At 43.3% G+C, this 20,425-nt stretch overlaps 1 protein-coding gene across 1 annotated transcript in view; it reads right to left on the reverse strand.

Moving 5' to 3' along the window:
- Positions 1 to 9,431, reverse strand: part of LOC138853301 (uncharacterized) — a 26,798-nt gene extending 17,367 nt beyond the window's left edge. Inside the window, exons 1-2 of the mRNA XM_070089258.1 lie at positions 9,360 to 9,431; positions 6,904 to 7,084 (exon numbers count right to left, since the gene is read on the reverse strand). Coding sequence (XP_069945359.1) covers positions 6,904 to 7,084; positions 9,360 to 9,431 — 253 coding nt within the window. The remainder of the gene's footprint in view (positions 1 to 6,903; positions 7,085 to 9,359) is intronic.
- Between the last annotated feature and the right edge of the window lie 10,994 nt (positions 9,432 to 20,425).

The raw sequence follows: 20,425 nt of genomic DNA on the forward strand, positions 1-20,425 counted from the left end.
GTCAGGTGATCTAACTTGACTACTAATGACACAGTCGTGGTGTCAGGTGATCTAACTTGACTACTAATGACATAGTCGTGGTGTCAGGTGATCTAACTTGACTACTAATGACATAGTCGTGGTGTCAGGTGATCTAACTTGACTACTAATGACATAGTCGTGGTGTCAAGTGATCTAACTTGACTACTAATGACATAGTCGTGGTGTCAGGTGATCTAACTTGACTACTAATGACATAGTCGTGGTGTCAGGTGATCTAACTTGACTACTAATGACATAGTCGTGGTGTCAGGTGATCTAACTTGACAACTAATGACATAGTCGTGGTGTCAGGTGATCTAACTTGACTAGTAATGACATAGTCGTCGTGTCAAGTGATCTAACTTGACAACTAATGACATAGTCGTGGTGTCAAGTGATCTAACTTGACAACTAATGACATAGTCGTGGTGTCAGGTGATCTAACTTGACTAGTAATGACATAGTCGTCGTGTCAAGTGATCTAACTTGACTACTAATGACATAGTCGTGGTATCAGGTGATCTAACTTGACTACTAATGACATAGTCGTGGTGTCAAGTGATCTAACTTGACAACTAATGACATAGTCGTGGTGTCAAGTGATCTAAGTTGACTACTAATGACATAGTCGTGGTGCCAAGTGATCTAACTTGACAACTAATGACATAGTCGTGGTGCCAAGTGATCTAACTTGACAACTATTGACATAGTCGTGGTGTCAATGATCTAACTTGACAACTAATGACATAGTCGTGGTGCCAAGTGATCTAACTTGACAACTAATGACATAGTCGTGGTGTCAAGTGATCTAACTTGACAACTAATGACATAGTCGTGGTGTCAAGTGATCTAACTTGACAACTAATGACATAGTCGTGGTGTCAAGTTATCTAACTTGACTACTAATGACATAGTCGTGGTGTCAGGTGATCTAACTTGACTACTAATGACATAGTCGTGGTGTCAGATGATCTAACTTGACTACTAATGACATAGTCGTGGTGCCAAGTGATCTAACTTGACTACTAATTGCATAGTCGTGGTGTCAAGTGATCTAACTTGACTACTAATGACATAGTCGTGGTGTCAGGTGATCTAACTTGACTACTAATGACATAGTCGTGGTGTCAGGTAATCTAACTTGACAACTAATGACATAGTCGTGGTGTCAGGTGATCTAACTTGACTACTAATGACATAGTCGTGGTGTCAGGTGATCTAACTTGACAACTAATGACATAGTCGTGGTGTCAGGTGATCTAACTTGACTACTAATGACATAGTCGTGGTGTCAGGTGATCTAACTTGACTACTAATGACATAGTCGTGGTGTCAAGTGATCTAACTTGACTACTAATGACATAGTCGTGGTGTCAGGTGATCTAACTTGACTACTAATGACATAGTCGTGGTGTCAAGTGATCTAACTTGACTACTAATGACATAGTCGTGGTGTCAGGTGATCTAACTTGACTACTAATGACATAGTCGTGGTGTCAAGTGATCTAACTTGACAATTAATGACATAGTCGTGGTGTCAAGTGATCTAACTTGACAACTAATGACATAGTCGTGGTGTCAAGTGATCTAACTTGACAACTAATGACATAGTCGTGGTGTCAAGTGATCTAACTTGACAACTAATGACATAGTCGTGGTGCCAAGTGATCTAACTTGACAACTAATGACATAGTCGTGGTGTCAAGTGATCTAACTTGACTACTAATGACATAGTCGTGGTGTCAAGTGATCTAACTTGACTACTAATGACATAGTCGTGGTGTCAAGTGATCTAACTTGACTACTAATGACATAGTCGTGGTGTCAAGTGATCTAACTTGACAACTAATGACATAGTCGTGGTGTCAAGTGATCTAACTTGACAACTAATGACATAGTCGTGGTGTCAAGTGATCTAACTTGACTACTAATGACATAGTCGTGGTGCCAAGTGATCTAACTTGACTACTAATGACATAGTCGTGGTGTCAAGTGATCTAACTTGACAACTAATGACATAGTCGTGGTGTCAAGTGATCTAACTTGACAACTAATGACATAGTCGTGGTGTTAAGTGATCTAACTTGACAACTAATGACATAGTCGTGGTGTCAAGTGATCTAACTTGACTACTAATGACATAGTCGTGGTACCAAGTGATCTAACTTGACTACTAATGACATAGTCGTGGTACCAAGTGATCTAACTTGACTACTAATGACATAGTCGTGGTGTCAAGTGATCTAACTTGACAACTAATGACATCGTCGTGGTGTCAAGTGATCTAACTTGACAACTAATGACATAGTCGTGGTGTCAAGTGATCTAACTTGACAACTAATGACATAGTCGTGGTGTCAAGTTATCTAACTTGACTACTAATGACATAGTCGTGGTGTCAGGTGATCTAACTTGACTACTAATGACATAGTCGTGGTGCCAAGACTACTAATGACATAGTCGTGGTGCCAAGTGATCTAACTTGACTACTAATGGCATAGTCGTGGTGTCAAGTGATCTAACTTGACTACTAATGACATAGTCGTGGTGTCAGGTGATCTAACTTGACTACTAATGACATAGTCGTGGTGTCAGGTAATCTAACTTGACAACTAATGACATAGTCGTGGTGTCAGGTGATCTAACTTGACTACTAATGACATAGTCGTGGTGTCAGGTGATCTAACTTGACTACTAATGACATAGTCGTGGTGTCAGGTGATCTAACTTGACTACTAATGACATTGTCGTGGTGTCAGGTGATCTAACTTGACTACTAATGACATAGTCGTGGTGTCAGGTGATCTAACTTGACTACTAATGACATAGTCGTGGTGTCAGGTGATCTAACTTGACTACTAATGACATAGTCGTGGTGTCAAGTGATCTAACTTGACTACTAATGACATAGTCGTGGTGTCAAGTGATCTAACTTGACAACTAATGACATAGTCGTGGTGTCAAGTGATCTAACTTGACAATTAATGACATAGTCGTGGTGTCAAGTGATCTAACTTGACAACTAATGACATAGTCGTGGTGTCAAGTGATCTAACTTGACTACTAATGACATAGTCGTGGTGCCAAGTGATCTAACTTGACAACTAATGACATAGTCGTGGTGCCAAGTGATCTAACTTGACAACTAATGACATAGTCGTGGTGTCAAGTGATCTAACTTCACCACATAGTCGTGGTGTCATGATCTATAGTCGTGGTGTCAAGTGATCTAACCTGACAACTAATGACATAGTCGTGGTGTCAAGTGATCTAACTTGACTACTAATGACATAGTCATGGTGTCAAGTGATCTAACTTGACAACTAATGGCATAGTCGTGGTGTCAAGTGATCTAACTTGACAACTAATGACATAGTCGTGGTGTCAAGTGATCTAACTTGACAACTAATGACATAGTCGTGGTGTCAAGTGATCTAACTTGACAACTAATGACATAGGCGTGGTGTCAAGCGATCTAACTTGACTACTAATGACATAGTCGTGGTGTCAGGTGATCTAACTTGACTACTAATGACATAGTCGTGGTGTCAGGTGATCTAACTTGACTACTAATGACATAGTCGTGGTGTCAAGTGATCTAACTTGACCACTAATGACATAGTCGTGGTGTCAAGTGATCTAACTTGACTACTAATGACAAAGTCGTGGTGCCAAGTGATCTAACTTGACTACTAATGACATAGTCGTGGTGTCAGGTGATCTAACTTGACTACTAATGACATAGTCGTGGTGTCAGGTGATCTAACTTGACTACTAATGACATAGTCGTGGTGTCAAGTGATCTAACTTGACTACTAATGACATAGTCGTGGTGTCAGGTGATCTAACTTGACTACTAATGACATTGTCGTGGTGTCAGGTGATCTAACTTGACTACTAATGACATAGTCGTGGTGTCAGGTGATCTAACTTGACTATTAATGACATAGTCGTGGTGTCAAGTGATCTAACTTGACTACTAATGACATTGTCGTGGTGTCAGGTGATCTAACTTGACTACTAATGACATAGTCGTGGTGTCAGGTGATCTAACTTGACTATTAATGACATAGTCGTGGTGTCAGGTGATCTAACTTGACTATTAATGACATAGTCGTGGTGCCAAGTGATCTAACTTGGCTACTAATGACTGGCGTTCTCAACCTCAGGAGATTTTATTATTATTATAAAACTTATTCTTATTATTCTTATTATTATTATTATTATTATTATTATTATTATTAATATTGTTATTATCGGTGTATGTGTGTTGAGGCTCGAACTTCCGTTGTTAATATCGAGACAGTAACTTGACACAGGATGTATTTATGAGTAGGTGTGGTGGTATAGGAACTGTAACGTCACCGTACACTGACCTTGTGGTGGTGTACTAACTTGTTGAGGGGTAGTAACTGTTACGTCATTGAATACTGACATGGGGTAGGGTAGTAACTGTTACGTCACTGAATACTGACATGAGGTAGGGTAGTAACTGTTACGTCACTGAATACTGACATGAGGTAGGGTAGTAACTGTTACGTCATTGAATACTGACATGAGGTAGGGTAGTAACTGTTACGTCACTGAATACTGACATGGGGTAGGGTAGTAACTGTTACGTCACGGTGTACTGACCTTGTTGTTGGGTAGTAACTGTTACGTCACGGTATGCTGACGTTGTGGTGAGGTTGTAACCTGTGGTGGGGCTGTTACTTGTCGTGGGGTTGTAACTTGTGGTGGGGTTGTAACTTGTGGTGGGGTTGTAACTTGTGGTGGGGTTGTAACTTGTGGTGGGGTTGTAACCTGTGGTGGGGTTGTAACTGTTACGTCACTGTATACTGACATGTGATGGGGTAGTAACTGTTACGTCACGGTATGCTGACCTTGAGGTGGGGTTGTAACTTGTGGTGGGGTTGTAACTTGTGGTGGGGTTGTAACTTGTGGTGGGGTTGTAACTTGTGGTGGGGTTGTAATTAGTGGTGGGGTTGTAACCTGTGGTGGGGTTGTAACTCGTGGTGCAGTTGTAACTTGTGGTGGAGTTGTAACTTGTGGCGGGGTTATAACTTGTGGTGGGGTTGAAACTTGTGGTGGAGTTGTAACTTGTGTTGGAGTTGTAACTTGTGGTGAAGTTGTAACTTGTGGTGGGGTTGTAACTTGTGGTGGGGTTTTAACTTGTGGTGGAGTTGTAACTTGTGATGGGGTTGTAACTTGTGGAGGGGTTGTAACTTGTGGTGGGGTTGTAACTTGTGGTGGGGTTGTAACTTGTGGTGGGGTTGTAACTTGTGGTGGGGTTGTAACTTGTGGTGGGGTTGTAACTTGTGGTGGGGTTGTAACCTGTGGTGGGGTTGTAACTGTTACGTCACTGTATACTGACATGTGATGGGGTAGTAACTGTTACGTCACGGTATGCTGACCTTGAGGTGGGGTTGTAACTTGTGGTGGGGTTGTAACTTGTGGTGGGGTTGTAACTTGTGGTGGGGTTGTAACTTGTGGTGGGGTTGTAATTAGTGGTGGGGTTGTAACCTGTGGTGGGGTTGTAACTCGTGGTGCAGTTGTAACTTGTGGTGGAGTTGTAACTTGTGGCGGGGTTATAACTTGTGGTGGGGTTGAAACTTGTGGTGGAGTTGTAACTTGTGTTGGAGTTGTAACTTGTGGTGAAGTTGTAACTTGTGGTGGAGTTGTAACTTGTGGCGGGGTTATTACTTGTGGTGGGGTTGTAACTTGTGGTGGGGTTGTAACTTGTGGTGGAGTTGTAACTTGTGGTAGGGTTGTAAATTGTGGTGGGATTGTAACTCGTGGTGGGGTTGTAACTTGTGGTGGGGTTGTAACTTGTCGTGGGGTTGTAACTTGTGGTGGGGTTGTAACTTGTGGTGGGGTTGTAACTTGTGGTGGGGTTTTAACTTGTGGTGGAGTTGTAACTTGTGATGGGGTTGTAACTTGTGGAGGGTTTGTAACTTGTGCTGGGGTTGTAACTTGTGGTGGGGTTGTAACTTGTGGTGGGGTTGTAACTTGTGGTGGGGTTGTAACTTGTGGTGGGGTTGTAACTTGTGGTGGGGTTGTAACTTGTGGTGGGGTTGTAACTTGTGGTGGGGTTGTAACTTGTGATGGGGTTGTAACTTGTGGAGGGGTTGTAACTTGTGGTGGGGTTGTAACTTGTGGTGGGGTTGTAACTTGTGGTGGGGTTGTAACTTGTGGTGGGGTTGTAAGTATTACGTCAAGTTATACTGACCTTGTGGTGGGGTTGTAACTTGTGGGGGTTGTAACTTGTTGTGGGGTTGTAACTTGTGGTAGGGTTGTAACTTATGGTGAGGTTGTAATTGTTACATCACGTTATACTGACCTTGTGGTGAGGTTGTAACTTGTGGTGAGGTTGTAACTTGTGGTGGGGTTGTAACTTGTGGTAGGGTTGTAACTTGTGGTGGGGTTGTAATTGTTACGTCACGTTATACTGACCTTGTGGTGGGGTTGTAACTTGTGGTGGGGTTGCAACTTGTGGTGGGGTTGTAACTTGTGGTGGGGTTGTAACTTGTGGTGGGGTTGTAACTTGTGGTGGAGTTGTAACTTATGGTGAGGTTATAATTGTTACATCACGTTATACTGACCTTGTGGTGAGGTTGTAACTTGTGGTGAGGTTGTAACTTGTGGTGGGGTTGTAACTTGTGGTGGGGTTGTAACTTGTGGTGGGGTTGTAACTTGTGGTGGAGTTGTAACTTATGGTGAGGTTATAATTGTTACATCACGTTATACTGACCTTGTGGTGAGGTTGTAACTTGTGGTGGGGTTGTAACTTGTGGTGGGGTTGTAATATGTTATGGGGTTGTAACTTGTGGTGGAGTTGTAACTTATGGTGAGGTTATAATTGTTACATCACGTTATACTGACCTTGTGGTGAGGTTGTAACTTGTGGTGGGGTTGTAACTTGTGGTGGGGTTGTAACACACACCATAATGTTATATTCCCTACTATTCGTCACAGATAATTTGGTAACATCATCTTGCGTGTACTCAAGTCTTCTCTGCGTCCCACATCCACATACAGTTTCCAACACTGCATTTTTTACTCCCTGTAAAATAATTAATAATTTAAAATGAATTGGGAACATCTCGCCTCTTTTCTGTAAGATTCCATCAGTAATAACATCCACAACTTAGAAATACACTGTAAGTATATTCTCTATCCTGTGATATTAATGGTTTTAAAAGCCGTTAAGTTGAAGAATGAGACACCTGAGAAACATTTGGGAATCTTTACTGAGTAAATGTTTTTTTCCAGCGAGTGGCTTCTTCAGTCCAATACAAAGAAGAATGGTGAAAGAAGTGGATGAAGGAGTTTGAGGTGATCAGTCCCTCAGTTTGGAGTCAATGTGTTCAGTCCATTAGTCTTCAAGATTAATGGACCATTACTGTTTTTGGCTTATATAACTGATATACCAAATGGAATTGAGTCAGATAAATCTCTATTAACTGTTGGTGTAAAATAACGAAGAGAATAAGCACAGACGATGACAGGAAAAGACTTCAAATGGATGTAGACAAATTCAACCCCAGTATATGCAGGGCCATTAGGATTGAGGAAGGAGCAAAAAGACTACAAGGGGGGGGGGGGGTATAAACTAGGGGGACAGATGCTGCAGACTTCACTCAAAGAGACAGACCTCAGGGTTAGCATAGAGCCCAGCATATCTCCAGAGGCTTACATCAGCTGAATAATCTGTGCAGCCAATGCTCGGCTAGCAAATCTAAGAGTAGCCTTCAGGAAACTTAACAGTCATTCAGGCTCTTTTAGCCTTCAGGAAACTTAACAAAGAGTCATTCCAGGCTCTTTATAAAACATACGTTAAAACCATCTTAGAGAATGGAGCACCAGTATGGAACCCGCACCTGAAAAAGCATGTTAGGAAACTGAAGAAAGTGCAGAATTATGCAAAAAAGATAAGACATGAGCTACGAGGAGAGGCTACTGGAAGCGGATCTAATAACACCAGAGGACAGAAGAACCAGGAAGACATAATAACAACATACAAAATACTCATGGGAATCGAAAAGGAGGTGAGAAACGGGAACTCGAGTCCTTTGGAAATTAGTCGCAAACCACAGAGCGGAGGAGGCTCTAACCTATGGAAGGTGAGTCACAGATGAGCCACAGGAAGTATTTCTTCAGTCTCAGAGTGGATGAGAAGTGGAATGATCTTGGGGAGGAAGGGTGGAGAGAGACTCCATACACAGTTTTAAGAGCAAGTACTATAGCTCCCACGAGGCTAAGAGGAAGTAAATCTGGAGAGTGGCTAGTTAAGAGGCGGGGCCAGGAGCTGAGAAATGACCCCTATAAACATAAACAGTTGAGCACATACACACACACATGCACACACACACACACACACACACGCACAGGAGCTAGGACTCGACCCATGCAACCTCAACTAGGTGAGTACACACACACACACACACACACACACACACACACACACACACACACACAGACACATACACACACACACACACACACACACACACACACACACACACACACACACACACACACACACACACACACACACACACACACACACAGAAGAACCTCAACCATGACAACCCCAGTGCAACCAAACAATCTAATCTAAAACCCACACACCGTAGCCACTGTCCCCAACCTCATCACAAACTCCACCCCTACAGCAACCTCCCATAGTTCCCTGCCAGGTCTCCCGCTCCCAACACCAACGTTCTCCCTAGACAACAATTTTAGATAAGAAGCTGAAAGCTTGGTATACGAATGAGGATGGAATAACAAATAATTATGAGGAGTGGTATGAAAGAATCAAGGAGATCATAGCACTCACAGAAACAAAACTCACCGGGATGATAACAGACGCAGTCTTCCCACCCGGATATCAGATCCTGAGGAAAGGTGGAGGGAGCAGAGGGGAAGGAGGATTTGCACTGCTCATTAAAAACCGATGGGGATTTGAGAAAATGGAAGGAATGGACGAAATGGGCGAAAGGGACTACATAGTAGTCCCTAGTCTGGGGGACATAAGGTAGTCATTGCAGTGATGTACAACCTGTCACAAAACTGCACGGGGCCAAGAGAAGAACACGAAGAGAGCAACAGAGCAATGGTGGACACACTTGCTGAGGTGGTCAGAAAAGCTCACATGGGGGGAGTAAAGTTACTGGTTATGGGTGATTTCAATCACAAGGACTGGGAAAACCTGGAGCCACATTGGGGTCCTGAAACATGGAGAGCCATGATGATGGATGTAATACTGGAAAACCTTATGCATCAACATGTTAGGGACACTACCAGAGAAAGGTGAGGCTGAACCAGCAAGACTGAACCTCGTATTCACCCTGAGTAACTCGGATATCGAGGACATCACGTATGAAAGGCCCCTCGGAGCTAGCAATCATGTAGTTCTGAGCATTGAATAGAAAGTAGAGTTACAAGTGGAGAGGGTAACAGGAGTAGGATGAGAAAAGCCAAAGTACAAAAGGGGGGACTATACAAGCATGAGAAACTTTCTGCAAGAGGTTCAGTGGGAAAGAGAACTGGTAGGAAAATCAGTAAACGAAATGATGGACTATGTGACAACAAAATGCAAGGAGGCAGAGGAAAGGTTTCTTCCTAAGGGCAACAGAAATAATGGGAAGAGAAGATCAAGCCCTTGGTTTACCCAAAGGTGTAAGGAGGCAAAACCTAAGTGTGCTAGAGGATGGAAAAAGTACAGAAAACAAAGGACTCAGGAAAATAAAGAGATTAGTCAGAGAGCCAGAAACGAGTATGCACAGATAAGGAGGGAGGCCCATCAATAGTTCAAAAACGACATAGCATCGAAAGTCAAGTCTGACCCGAAGCTGTTGTATAGCCACATCAGGAGGAAGACAGCAGTTAAGGACCAGGTAATTAGACTGAGGAAAGAAGGTGGGGAGCTCACAAGAAACGACCAAGAAGTATGTGAGAAACTCACATGAGATTTAAAGACGTATTTACAGTGGAGACAGTAAGAACTCCGGGAAGTCAGAATAGAGGGGTACACCAACAAAGAATATGCCATCAAGTGCTGGATGAAATACACACATCCGAGGAGGAGGTGAAGCAGCTGTTAAATGAACTTAATACTTCAAAGGCAGTGGGGCTGTACAATAGCAGAGACACTGTGTGTCACTAACAACATTTTTCGACACATCCATAGAAACTGGGCAACTACCTGAGGTATGGAAGACGGCAAATGTAGTTCCCATTTTTAAGAAAGAAGACAGACACAAGATACTGAACTACAGACCAGTGTCACTGACGTGTATAGAATGCAAAGTCAAGGAGGAGATTATCAGGAGAGTGGTGGAGCACTTAGAAAGGAACAAGCTTATAAATGACAACCAGTGCAGATTCAGGGAAGGAAAATCCTGTTTTACAAATCTACTGGAGATTTTTGACAAGGTAGCGGAAGTAAGACACGAGAGAGACAGGTGAGTAGATTGCATTTTCTTGGAGTGCAAGAAGGCCTTCGACACAGTTCCTCACAAGAGGTAAGTGTAAAAGCTACAGGATCAAGCAAACATAACACGAAAGGCACTGCAATGGTTCAGAGAATACCTGACAGGGAGAAAACAACGAGTCATGGTACGTGACGAGGTATCAGATACACACACACACACACACACACACACACACACACACACACACACACACACACACACACACACACACACACACACACACACACACACACACACACACACACACACACACATTGGGGACATCACTTACGAGAGGCCCCTTGGAGCTAGCGATCACGTGGTTCTGAGTTTTGACTATATAGTAGAGTTACAAGTGGAGAAGGTAACAGGAACTGAAGGGGACAGGCCAAACTATAAAAGGGGGGACTACACAGGTATGAGAAACTTCCTGCAGGAGGTTCAGTGGGACAGAGAAATGGTAGGAAAATCAGTAAACGAGATGATGGAATATGTGGCAACAAAGTGCAAGGAGGCAGAGGAAAGTTTTGTTCCCAAGGGAAACAGAAATAATAGGAAGACCAAAACGAGTCCTTGGTTTACCCGAAGGTGTAGGGAGGCAAAAACTAAGTGCAACAGAGAATGGAAAAGGTACAGGAGGCATAGGACCCAGGAAAACAAGGAGATTAGTAGAAGAGCCAGAAACGAGTATGCACAGATAAGGAGGGAGGCCCAGCGACAGTATGAAAACGACATAGCATCGAAAGTCAAATCTGACCCGAAACTGCTGTATAGCCACATTAGGAGGAAGACAACAGTCAAGGACCAGGTGATAAGGCTGAGGAAAGAAGGTGGAGAACTCACAAGAAACGATCAAGAGGTATGTGAGGAGCTCAACACGAGATTTAAGGAAGTATTTACAGTAGAGACAGGAAGGACTCTGGGGGGACAGACCAGATGGGGACACCAGCAAGGAATACACCAACAAGTGTTGGACGACATACATACAGATGAGGAGGAGGTGAAGAAACTGCTAAGGGACATCGATACCTCAAAGGCAATGGGACATGACAACATCTCCCCGTGGGTCCTTAGAGAGGGAGCAGATATGTTGTGCGTGCCACTTACCACAATCTTCAACACGTCCCTGGAAACTGGGCAACTGCCTGAGGTATGGAAGACGGCAAATGTAGTTCCCATTTTTAAAAAAGGAGACAGAAAAGAGGCACTAAACTATAGACCTGTGTCATTGACGTGTAAAGTATGCAAAATTATGGAGAAGATTATCAGGAGGAGAGTGGTGGAGCACCTGGAACGGAACAAGAGTATAAATGCCAACCAGCACGGATTCACGGAAGGCAAATCCTGTGTCACAAACCTTCTGGAGTTTTATGATAAAATAACAGAAGTAAGACACGAGAGAGAGGGGTGGGTTGATTGCATCTTCTTGGACTGCAAGAAGGCCTTTGACACAGTTCCTCACAAGAGATTAGTGCAGAAGCTAGAGCATCAGGTGCATATAACAGGAAGGGCACTGCAATGGATTAGAGAATACCTGACAGGGAGGCAACAACGAGTCATGGTACGTAATGATGTATCACAGTGGGCACCTGTGACGAGCGGGGTCCCACAGGGGTCGGTCCTAGGACCAGTGCTATTTTTGGTATATGTGAACGACATGACGGAAGGGTTAGACTCAGAAGTGTCCTTGTTTGCAGATGATGTGAAGTTAATGAGGAGAATTAAATCTGATGAGGACCAGGCAGGACTTCAAAGAGACCTGGACAGACTGGACACCTGGTCCAGCAAATGGCTTCTCGAATTTAATCCTGCCAAATGCAAAGTCATGAAGATAGGGGAAGGGCACAGAAGACCACAGACAGAGTATAGGCTAGGTGGCCAAAGACTGCAAACCTCACTCAAGGAGAAAGATCTTGGGGTGAGTATAACACCGAGCATGTCTCCGGAAGCACACATCAATCAGATAACTGCTGCAGCATATGGGCGCCTGGCAAACCTGAGAACAGCATTCCGATACCTTAGTAAGGAATCATTCAAGACACTGTACACCGTGTATGTCAGGCCCATACTGGAGTATGCAGCACCTGTTTGGAACCCACACTTGATAAAGCACGTCAAGAAACTAGAGAAAGTACAAAGGTTTGCGACAAGGTTAGTTCCAGAGCTAAGGGGAATGTCCTATGAAGAAAGATTAAGGGAAATCGGCCTGACGACACTGGAGGACAGGAGGGTCAGGGGAGACATGATAACGACATATAAAATACTGCGTGGAATAGACAAGGTGGAGAAAGACAGGATGTTCCAGGGAGGGGACACAGAAACAAGAGGCCACAATTGGAAGTTGAAGACACAAGTGAGTCAGAGAGATAGTAGGAAGTATTTCTTCAGTCATAGAGTTGTAAGGCAGTGGAATAGCCTAGAAAATGACGTAGTGGAGGCAGGAACCATACACAGTTTTAAGACGAGGTTTGATAAAGCTCATGGAGCAGGGAGAGAGAGGGCCCAGTAGCAACCGGTGAAGAGGCGGGGCCAGGAGCTAAGACTCGACCCCTGCAACCACAAATAGGTGAGTACAAATAGGTGAGTACACACACACACACACACACACTGTTAAGGGACATTGATACCTCAAAGGCAATGGAACCGGACAACATCTCCCCGTGGGTCCTTAGAGAGGGAGCGCATATGCTGTGTGTGCCACTTACCACAATCTTCAACACATCCCTGGAAACTGGGCAACTACCTGAGGTATGGAAGACGGCAAATGTAGTTCCCATTTTTAAAAAAGGAGACAGAAAAGAGGCACTAAACTATAGACCTGTGTCACTGACGTGAATAGTATGCAAAGTTATTGAGAAGATTATCAGGAGGAGAGTGGTGGAGCACCTGGAACGGAACAAGAGTATAAACGCCAACCAGCACGGATTCATGGAAGGCAAATCCTGTGTCACAAACCTTCTGGAGTTTTATGACACGAGAGAGAGGGGTAGGTTGATTGCATTTTCTTGGACTGCAAGAAGGCCTTTGACACAGTTCCTCACAAGAGATAAGTGCAGAAGCTTGAGAATCAGGCACGTATAACAGGAAGGGCACTGCAGTGGATCAGAGAATAACTGACAGGGAGGCAACAACGAGTCATGGTACGTGATGAGGTATCACAGTGGGCACTTGTGACAAGCGGGGTCGCACAGGGGTTGGTCCTAGGACCAGTGCTATTTTTGGTATATGTGAATGACATGATGGAAGGGATAGACTCAGAAGTGTCCCTGTTCGCAGACGATTTGAAGTTAATGAAGAGAATTAAATCAGATGAGGATCAGGCAGGACTTCAAAGAGACCTGGACAGGCTGGACACCTGGTCCAGCAACTGACTTCTCGAATTTAACCCTGCCAAATGCAGAGTCATGAAGATTGGGGAAGGGCACAAGAAGACGCAGACGGAGTGTAGGCTAGGTGGCCAACGACTGCAAACCTCGTTCAAGGAGAAAGATCTTGGGGTGTGTATAACACCGAGCACGTCTCCGGAAACACACGCCAATCAGATAACAGCTGCAGCACATGGGCACCTGGCAAACCTGAGAACAGCGTTCCGATACCTTAGTTAGGAATCGTTCAAGACACTGTACACCGTGTACGTCAGACCCATACTGGAGTATGCAGCACCAGTTTGGAACCCACACTTGATCAAGCACGTCAAGAAAAAAGAGAAAGTGCAAAGGTTTGCGACAAGGTTAGTTCCAGAGCTAAGGGGAATGTCCTATGAAGAAAGGTTAAGGGAAATCGGCCTGACGACACTGGAGGACTGGAGGGTTAGGGGAGACATGATAACAACATACAAAATATTGCGTGGAATAGACAAGGTGGACAGAGACAGGATGTTCCAAAGAGGGGACACAGAAATAATGGGTCACAATTGGAAGTTGAAGACCCAGATGAGTCAAAGGATGTTAGGAAGTATTTCTTCAGTCATAGAGTTGTCAGGCAGTGGAATAGCCTAGCAAATGAAGTGGCGGAGGCAGGAACCATACATAGCTTTAAGATGAGGTATGATAAAGCTCATGGAGCGGGGAAAGAGAGGACCTAGTACAACTCGGTGAAGAGGCGGGGCCAGGAGCTGAGTCACGACACCTGAAACCAAAATTAGATGAGTACAATTTGGTGAGTACAAACACACACACACATGCACATGCACATATGTGTGTGTGTGTGTGTGTGTGTGTGTGTGTACTCACCTAATTGTGGTTGCAGGGGTCGAGACTCAGCTCCTGGCCCCGCCTCTTCACTGATCGCTACTAGGTCCTGTCTCTCTCTCTACTTCCTGAGCTGTATCATACCTCTTCTTAAAACTATGTATGGTTCCTGCCTTCACTACTTCACTTGCTAGGCTATTCCACTTGCTGACAACTCTATGACTGAAGAAATACTTCCTAACGTCCCTGTGACTCGTCTGAGTCTTCAGCTTCCAGTTGTGACCCCTTGTCCCTGTGTCCCCTCTCTGGAACATCCTATCTCTGTCCACCTTGTCTATTCCCCGCAGTATCTTGTATGTCGTTATCATGTCTCCCCTGACCCTTCTGTCCTCCAGTGTCGTCAGTCCGATTTCCCTTAACCTTTCCTCGTACGACATTCCCTTGAGCTCTGGGACTAGCCTTGTTGCAAACCTTTGTATTTTCTCTAACTTCTTGACGTGCTTGACCAAGTGTGGGTTCCAGACTGGTGCTGCATACTCCAGTATGGGCCTAACATACACAGTGTACAGTGTCTTGAACGATTCCTTATTAAGGTATCGGAACGCTATTCTCAGGTTTGCCAGGCGCCAGTATGCTGCAGCGGTTATTTGGTTGATGTGTGCTTCCGGTGATGTGCTCGGTGTTATGGTCACCCCAAGGTCTTTCTCCCTGAGTGAGGTCTGTAGTCTTTTGTCCACCTAGCCTATACTCTGTCCACGGTCTTCTTTGCCCCTCCCCAATCTTCATGACTTTGCATTTGGCTGGGTTGAATTCGAGAAGCCAGTTACTGGACCACATGTCCAGCCTGTCCAGGTCTCTTTGCAGTCCTGCCTCATCCTCGTCCGATTTAATTCTTCTCATCAACTTCACATCATCTGCGAACAGGGACACTTCAGAGTCTATTCATTCAATCATATCGTTCACATATATCAAAAATAGCACTGATCCTAGAACTGACCCCTGTGGGACCCCGCTCGTAACAGGCGCCCATTGTGATATCTCTTCACGTACCATGACTCGTTGCTGCCTCCCTGTCAGGTATTCCCTGATCCATTGCAGTGCCCTCCCTTTTAAATGCGCCTGATCCTCCAGCTTCTGCACTAATCTCTTGTGGGGAACTGTGTCGAAGGCCTTCCTGCAGTTTAGGAAAACGCAATCTACCCACCCCTCTCTCTCGTGTCTTACTTCTGTTACCTTGTCATAAAACTCCAGAAGGTTTGTGATACAAGATTTGCCTTCCATGAACCCATGCTTTTTTTTCATTTATAATCTTGTTCCTTTCCAGGTGTTCGACCACTCTCCTCCTGATAATCTCCTCCATGACTTTGCACACAATACATGTCAGAGACACAGGTCTGTAGTTTAGCGCCTCGTTTCTGTTTCCTTTCTTAAATATGGGGACTACATTAGCTGTCTTCCATTTCTCAGGTAGTTGCCCAGTTTCAAGGGATGTGTTGAAGATTGTGGTTAGAGGCACGCACAGCATCTCTGCTCCTTCTCTAAGGACCCATGGGGAGATGTTGTCCGGTCCCATCGCCTTTGAGGTGTCAAGGTCACTTAGGAGCTTCTTCACCTCCTCCTCAGTTGTTCGTATGTCATCCAACACTTGTTGGTATATTCCCTCTTGATGTTCCCTTCTGTTCTGTCTTCCCACAGCCCTTCCTGTCTCTACTGTAAAAACTTCCTTAAATCTCCTGTTCAGCTCCTCACATACCTCCTGATCATTTCTTGTGAGTTCTCCACCTTCTGTCCTTAATCTGATCACCTGTTCTTTGACTGTTGTCTTCCTCCTGATGTGGCTATACAACAGTTTCGGGTCAGTCTTGATTTCTCGATGCTATGTCATTTTCATACTGTCGCTGGGCCTCCCTCCTTACCTGTGCGTACTCATTCCTGGCTCTTCGACTGATCTCCCTATTTTCCTGTGTTCTCTGCCTTCTGTACTTTTTCCATTCTCTATTGCACTTTGTTGTGTGTGTGTGTGTGTGTGTGTGTGTGTGTGTGTGTGTGTGTGTGTGTGTGTGTGTGTGTGTGTGTGTGTGTGTGTGTGCGTGTGTGTGTGTGTGTGTGTGTGTGTGTGTGTGTGTGTGTGTGTGTGTGTGTGTGTGTGTGTGTTTGTGTGTGTGTTTGCGTGTGTGTGTGTGTGTGTGTGTGTGTGTGTGTGTGTGTGTGTGTGTGTGTGTGTGTGTGTGTGTGTGTGTGTGTGTGTGTGTGTGTGTGTGTGTGTGTGTGTGTGTGTGTGTGTGTGTGTGTATGCACATGCATATACTGTGTTAGTACAAAGTATGTACTAACACTACAAGGTGTATACTAACTCAGTACATTGTGTATACTAACACAGTACAAGGTTTGTACTAACACAGTACTTGGTGTATACTAACACAGTACTTGGTGTATACTAACACAGTACAAGGTGTATACTAACACAGTACATGGTGTGTACTAACACAGTACTTGGTGTATACTAACACAGTACTTGGTATATACTAACACAGTACAAGGTGTATACTAACACAGTACATGGTGTGTACTAACACAGTATATGGTGTATACTAACACAGTACATGGTGTATACTAACACAGTACATGGTGTATACTAACACAGTACATGGTATATACTAACACAGTACAAGGTGTATACTAACACAGTACATGGTGTGTACTAACACAGTGCTTGGTGTATACTAACACAGTACTTGGTGTATACTAACATAGTACATGGTGTATACTAACACAGTACATGGTGTATACTAACACAGTACTTGGTGTATACTAACACAGTACATGGTGTATACTAACACAGTACATGGTAATTACTAACACATTACAAGGTGTATATTAACACAGTTCAAGGTGTATACTAACACAGTACATGGTGTATACTAACACAGTACATGGTGTATACTAACACAGTACATGGTGTATACTAACACAGTACATTGTGTATACTAACACAATACATCGTGTATACTAACACAGTACATGGTGTATACTAACACAGTACATGGTGTATACTAACGCAGTACATGGTGTATACTCACACAGTACATGGTGTATACTAACGCAGTACATGGTGTATACTAACACAATACATCGTGTATACTAACACAGTACATGGTGTATACTAACGCAGTACATGGTGTATACTAACACAATACATCGTGTATACTAACACAGTACATGGTGTATACTAACACAATACATCGTGTATACTAACACAGTACATGGTGTATACTAACACAGTACATGGTGTATACTAACGCAGTACATGGTGTATACTAACACAATACATCGTGTATACTAACACAGTACATGGTGTATACTAACACAATACATCGTGTATACTAACACAGTACATGGTGTATACTAACGCAGTACATGGTGTATACTATCACAGTACATGGTGTATACTAACGCAGTACATGGTGTATACTATCACAGTACATGGTGTATACTAACGCAGTACATGGTGTATACTAACGCAGTACATGGTGTATACTATCACAGTACATGGTGTATACTAACGCAGTACATGGTGTATACTAACGCAGTACATGGTGTATACTATCACAGTACATGGTGTATACTATCACAGTACATGGTGTATACTAACGCAGTACATGGTGTATACTATCACAGTACATGGTGTATACTAACGCAGTACATGGTGTATACTATCACAGTACATGGTGTATACTATCACAGTACATGGTGTATACTAACGCAGTACATGGTGTATACTAACGCAGTACATGGTGTATACTAACGCAGTACATGGTGTATACTATCACAGTACATGGTGTATACTATCACAGTACATGGTGTATACTAACGCAGTACATGGTGTATACTATCACAGTACATGGTGTATACTAACGCAGTACATGGTGTATACTATCACAGTACATGGTGTATACTATCACAGTACATGGTGTATACTATCACAGTACATGGTGTATACTATCACAGTACATGGTGTATACTAACGCAGTACATGGTGTATACTATCACAGTACATGGTGTATACTAACGCAGTACATGGTGTATACTATCACAGTACATGGTGTATACTATCACAGTACATGGTGTATACTAACGCAGTACATGGTGTATACTATCACAGTACATGGTGTATACTAACGCAGTACATGGTGTATACTATCACAGTACATGGTGTATACTAACGCAGTACATGGTGTATACTATCACAGTACATGGTGTATACTAACGCAGTACATGGTGTATACTATCACAGTACATGGTGTATACTAACGCAGTACATGGTGTATACTATCACAGTACATGGTGTATACTAACGCAGTACATGGTGTATACTATCACAGTACATGGTGTATACTAACGCAGTACATGGTGTATACTATCACAGTACATGGTGTATACTAACGCAGTACATGGTGTATACTATCACAGTACATGGTGTATACTAACGCAGTACATGGTGTATACTATCACAGTACATGGTGTATACTATCACAGTACATGGTGTATACTAACGCAGTACATGGTGTATACTATCACAGTACATGGTGTATACTAACGCAGTACATGGTGTATACTATCACAGTACATGGTGTATACTAACGCAGTACATGGTGTATACTAACGCAGTACATGGTGTATACTAACGCAGTACATGGTGTATACTAACGCAGTACATGGTGTATACTATCACAGTACATGGTGTATACTAACGCAGTACATGGTGTATACTAACACAGTACATCGTGTATACTAACACAGTACATGGTGTATACTAACGCAGTACATGGTGTATACTAACACAGTACATGGTGTATACTAACGCAGTACATGGTGTATACTAACACAGTACATGGTGTATACTAACACAGTACGTCGTGTATACTAACACAGTACATGGTGTATACTAACACAGTACATGGTGTATACTAACACAGTACATGGTGTATACTAACACAGTACATGGTGTATACTAACACAGTACATGGTGTATACTAACACAGTACATGGTGTATACTAACGCAGTACATGGTGTATGGAAGGTCAAGTTACCTGCACTGCTTGTGTTAACCTTAGATGACACCAGGGACCATCCTCACACTGTGCTGATCCTTTCTGGTTGACGAGAACCTGCAAGAGATTGGCAAAACGGTGTCTTGGACTGTCATGTATAAAGATATCCAAATTAATATTTGTTTTCTTAGTCTTGATCCATACGTCCAGATAGTTTTGTCCTTCTGGCACTTTAATGTTGATTTCCTTGTCATTGTAAGACTTGCAAGGCGGACCACCTGTTGGTTAGTAAAGGAAGAGATGGAAAAGATTAGTAAGAATGTAAGTTTATTTAGGTACAGGTACACACAGGTATAATTATCATACATTGTAACATATTTGTAAATTACCTGGGATAGCCCCCCCCCACAAAAAAAGTCAAAGTGACTTATTACCACTGGTAAAGGTAAAGGAAAATAAAGAGTGATTCTCTTATTAAAAGTGTGAAGCTGAGTAGTGTGCTGGCACCTCGCTTGTTATTACAGTTTCACTGAGGCAACATAACCTATACTTTATGTTTCACTTTTTCTGCTCTCACCCAGGATGTGTTTCATGCATTAGTTAATAAAATCTGTCAGCCTGAGCTGACTATGTATATATGTCCAGACCTATTCTTGTGTATATATGACGTATTCTTGTGTATACATG

The sequence above is a fragment of the Cherax quadricarinatus genome, chromosome 27, assembly GCF_038502225.1.
Source record: "Cherax quadricarinatus isolate ZL_2023a chromosome 27, ASM3850222v1, whole genome shotgun sequence".
Classification (NCBI taxonomy): Eukaryota; Metazoa; Arthropoda; class Malacostraca; order Decapoda; family Parastacidae; genus Cherax; species Cherax quadricarinatus.